This window comes from Rhineura floridana, chromosome 16 (assembly GCF_030035675.1).
Source record: "Rhineura floridana isolate rRhiFlo1 chromosome 16, rRhiFlo1.hap2, whole genome shotgun sequence".
Lineage (NCBI taxonomy): Eukaryota > Metazoa > Chordata > Lepidosauria > Squamata > Rhineuridae > Rhineura > Rhineura floridana.
The window spans coordinates 8,060,913-8,065,850 of record NC_084495.1 but is presented as its reverse complement, the minus strand read 5'-3'; the positions used below and the strand labels follow the sequence as shown (position 1 = coordinate 8,065,850).

At 51.6% G+C, this 4,938-nt stretch overlaps 1 protein-coding gene across 2 annotated transcripts in view; it reads left to right on the top strand.

Moving 5' to 3' along the window:
• The first annotated feature begins 112 nt into the window (after positions 1-112).
• Positions 113-4,938, top strand: part of LOC133371212 (pre-mRNA 3'-end-processing factor FIP1-like) — a 63,424-nt gene continuing 58,598 nt past the window's right edge. The window contains exon 1 of one of the 2 annotated variants that reach the window (XM_061598391.1): positions 113-667. In XM_061598391.1, the coding sequence (XP_061454375.1) occupies positions 592-667 (76 nt within the window). In that variant the 5' untranslated portion in view covers positions 113-591. The other variant, XM_061598390.1, reaches the window with a different exon arrangement.

Below are 4,938 nucleotides of genomic sequence, written 5' to 3'. Positions count from 1 at the left end.
CGGACACCACCGGGCCGCTCTTCCGGAGCAGCCGCGCTTCTTTTCATTCCCCTTTTCCAATGAGGCGGTCTCCCCCCCCCCCGCGCGCGCACGCACGCACGCACGTCCTCCCCGCGCTTCCGATCGCGCCCGCTAGCCCGCACGGTGGCGGTTGTGATGCTGACGATGGTTTGGGGATGCTGATGGTTTGGGGAGCTGGCCTGAGACCAAGTAGCGCCTTCCGGGCTGGGCGCTAGGACCTGACCGCTCCTCTCCCTGCAGCCGCCGCCACCTCTCTGCTTCCGCGGCACCCACGTTGAGAGACCCCCCCCCCACGCCGTTTCCCTTTCTCCTCCTTCCTGTGCAGGGGGGGAGAAGCCAAAGAAAGAGCGATGGCGGCACTTTAGCCAGGCGTCCTCGGTGCGGGGCTGCTGCACCGATCGCCCACCGCGCGGAGGATGGAGCCGCTTGGGGCGCAGCCCCGGCTCTGAACGCCTTTCGGCATCCTCCTGCCGCGCTTGCAAAGGAAGAGGCCTCCCCACCCGCGTGCCCACCCGCCTGCCCGGGCGCCTGGGCTTCTCCCTGCCCGGCTTTGCAGCTTGGCGCGCCGCCATGGCCACGGATCTGGAGCCCGCGGCTGTGCAGCTGGAGGCGGAGGACGAGGACGAGGAGCAGTGGCTCTACGGAGGTAGGTGGCGGCCCGATCCCATCTCCCTTCCAGGGGAGGAAGAGGGGGAGGAGGAGCAGCCCGGCCAAAGCGGCGCCTGTGCAAACTTCCCTCCGCCGCGTTCAATTATCCGCCGGCCCCTCCCACCCCGCCCTCTTTGGCCGGACAGCTGGGGCAGCGGAGTTGCGCCGCCGCCGCCGCCGCCGAGATGCGCCGCCGGGCAAGCCTCGCCTCAGACTCCCGGCCCCGCCACTGCCTCCACCTCGGCCCCGCCTGTTCTCCCGCCAGGGACGGTGAGAAAACAGCCGAAAAAAGAACCAGCCCGCCCGCTCGGGTCGGTGGGTGGGTGAGTCCCGTTTGGGGCTTGGCGAGGGGGAAGAGGCGTTCTTCCCCGGGGAGGAATCCCTCTTGGCCTCTGGTGTGGCTTTGCCTGCCCTCCGCGCCCCGACCTCAAACCGAGACTCGGGCTGGGAAGTGCTCTTCATCTCTTGCCTCCAGGCTGCAGTGCGCCACAGTCCCTTCTCCGAGGAGCTTACAGTGAGCGGTTTCTACAGGGCAATCCTGGGCTGCCCTGCGCAGGAGTGAGCCCCATTGAGTTGGGCAGGGCTTGTTCCCCGGCGAGCGAGTACAGGGTTGCAGGAGGCTTCATTTAAAGTTGCTGTTATTCCGCCGAAGCTCTTGGAGCACCTTGCAGACCAAAGGCAACCTCACAGATTTCATAAAAACGTCCAAAGAACAGAAGCTGTAATTTATCTGTCTATCTTTGGCATGTGCACCCAGCCCTGTAACATAGATTTCTGGGTGCCTTACAGTAAGCAAGTAAGAAACCAGTTTAAATACTAAAACTTTAAAATCAAGCACACACACACAACCCCCCACTAAGTTCTCCAAAGTTAAAACACAGTTTTAAAAAGAGACAGGCCTGGACTATATTTATTTAAAAGGCCCATCATTTCAAAGACCTGGGTGAACAGCAGGCTCTTCACCTGACACAGAACCACAAGGTTTCGTCTTGATGGCCAGGCTTTTTCTGTGACTGGGATGCTACTACTGAAAAGGCTCTCTCTCTAGTGGTTGCCCTCCTCGCTTCATTTTAAGAGAATCTTCAGAGTCAGGGAAGTAAGTGCCTGTGGGCGAAAGTGGCCCTTCTGGTAACCTGGTTCCAAATTGTTCATCGCTTAAATTAGGCCTTAAAAGGGAAAGTCAATAAAACTGAAACCGCAAGGCAATGTAACTGTACTCATACTGAAACATCAAAATTAAAAAGTTTTCACCTAGGGCCAAAAGAGAAGGCAAAGATAGTGCCAGGTGAGTCTCCTTAAGGAGGCTCCTGAAAAGGTGGAGAGCCTCAGAAGAGAGGGATCCTGTCTCTTGTTACCGCTCTCCGGTAACAAGACCATTCAGAATGAAATTTAACAGGGATAAGTGCAAAGTTCTACACCAGGAAAAAGAAACCACATGCACTGTTATAAGATGGGAGATACAGGCTCAGCAGTACTACACGCAAGAAGGATCTTGGGATTGTTGTTGATCACAAGCTGAACATGAGCCAACAGTGTGATGTGGTTGCAAAAAAGGCAAATGCTATATTAGGCTGCATTAACGGAGGTATAGTTTCCAAATCGCATGATGTATTGGTTCCCCTCTATTTGGCACTTGTTAGGCCTCATCTTGAGTACTGTGTCCAGTTCTGGACACCACACTTTAAGAAGGATGCAGACAAACTGGAACAGGTGCAGAGGAGGGCAGTGAGGATGATCAGGGGACTGGAAACAAAGTCCTGTGAGGAGAGACTGAAAGAATTGGGCATGTTTAGCCTTGAGAAGAGAAGATTGAGAGTAGATATGATAGCACTCTTTAAGTACTTGAAAGGTTGTCACACAGAGGAGGGCCTGGATCTCTTCTCAATCATCCCAGAGTGCAGGACAAGAAATAATGGGCTCAAGTTGCAGGAAGCCAGATTTCAGCTGAAGGTCAGGAAAAACTTCCTAACAGAGTGATGCGACAATGGAACCAATGACCTAGGGAGGTGGTGGCTCTCCGACACTGGAGGCATTCAAGAGGCAGCTGGACAGCCACCTGTCGGGTATACTTTAGTTTGGATTCCTGCATTGAGCACGGGGTTGGACTTGATGGCCTTATAGGCCCCTTCCAACTCTACAGTTGTATGATTATATGACCTCCCTTAAGAAGGTGAGGATAATCTGATCTTCACATTTGGCACCAGTGCAGGGCAGCAAATTCTTCCTTTGTTTTAAATCAGTGGCTGCCAAACTTCCCCCTGCCCCCATGGACCACTTGAAGATTGCTGAAGGTCTCAGCAGACCACTTAATGATGTTTCTGCCTGTTGTAGCAATTGTATTGTGCTGTGCTGGATACTGTATGATTTTTTAAATTATATTTATATTGCTGCTTTTATTGTATTTTGTTGTATTATAGCTTGAATTCTATAGAATTCAGATGATGTGTATTCTTCACCGATATGAATGAATGAATGAAACTTTATTTTTACCCCGTTCTTTTTCCAAACTGGAACTCAGGGCGGCTTACAAATAAAACTACATGTAGTTAAAAACATAGAAAAACATACAATTAAAATACAATTAAACTATGCACAACCTTAAAACCGTAAAAGGCACTTAAAAATCTAAAAACAATTTAAAATAATACGAATAATAATGTGAAACAATAAAACAAGCCTTGTAAAGCCCAGTTCTAAACACCTTCTATCCCAAAGGCCTGTCGGAATAAAAAAGTCCTTACTTGCTGACGGAAGGATGGCAAGGAGGGGGCCATTCGTGCCTCCCTAGGAAGGGAGTTCCAGAACCTAGGAGCAGCCACCGAGAAGGCCCTATCTCGCATCCCTACCAATCGCACTTGCGAGGGTGTTGGGACTGAGAGAAGGACCTCTCCTGAAGATCTCAGGGCCTGGGCAGGCTCGTATAGGGAGATACGGTCTGACAAATAGCCTGGACCTGGGCCCTATAAGGCTTTAAAGGTCAAAACCAGCACTTTGAATTGTGACCGGAAACAAACTGGCAGCCAATGGAGCTGTTGTAACAAGGGAGTTGTATGGTCCCTGTAACCAGCCCCTGTTAATACTCTGGCTGCAGCTCTTTGTACCAGTTTAAGTTTCCGAACAGTCTTCAAAGGCAGCCCCACGTAGAGCGCGTCACAGTAGTCTAAACGGGATGTAACTAAGGCATGCATCACCATAGTCAAATCAGGCATTTCCAGGAACGGGCGCAGCTGGCACACTAGTCTTAACTGGGCAAAGGCACTCCTGGCCACTGCAGAGACCTGGGCCTCCAAGTTCAGAGCTGAGTCCAGGAGCACACCTAAACTGTGAACCTGTGTCTTCAGGGGTAGTGTAACCCCATCCAGCACAGCCTGAATCCCTATTCCCTGATCTGCCCTTCGACTGACCAGGAGCACCTCTGTCTTGTCTGGATTTAGTTTCAATTTGTTCGCCCTCATCCAGTCCATCTCTGATGCCAGGCACTGGTTCAGGACCAGGACAGCTTCCTTGGCTTTAGGTGGACAGGAGAAATAGAGTTGGGTGTCATCCGCATACTGAGGGCACCGAACCCCAAACCCCCGGACAACCTCTCCCAGTGGTTTCATGTAGGTGTTAAACAACATGGGGGACAAAACTGAACCCTGAGGGACCCCATAGGTCAACTGCCAAGGAGTTGAACAGGAGTCCCCCAGCACCACCTTCTGAGTTCGTCCCTCCAGAAAGGAATGGAGCCATCGTAACACTGTGCCCCCAAGTCCCATCCCAGCAAGGTGGTGCAGAAGGATACCATGGTCGATGGTATTGAAAGCCGCTGAGAGGTCCAGTAGAACTAACAGGGACACACTCCCCCTGTCCAGCTCTCTGCGAAGGTCATCCACCAAGGCGACCAAAGCTGTCTCTGTCCCGTATCCAGGCCTGAAACCAGACTGAAATGGATCCAGATAATCCGTTATGACAGATATGCCATGGATCACCTGAATGAAGCTCAGTGGTCCACGGATCACAGTTTGGGAACCCCTGTTTTAAACCATTTCTATCCTGCCTTTCAGGAAAAAAGAAAAGAAAACCCTTGATGCTCTAAAACAAATAAAAATAAATATTTAAAAAACCAACTGCTACTAAAGGGGCAAACCAGCATTAAAATGTTGTAGATAAATAGATAGTGCATACCGAACGTGTGGTACTTTACAGGCTAACAAAGAATAAAACTGGTTCTTGCCCTGCAGAGATTGCTCTCCACAGTTTGACACAAGGGGGGAAATTTGGGCGGGG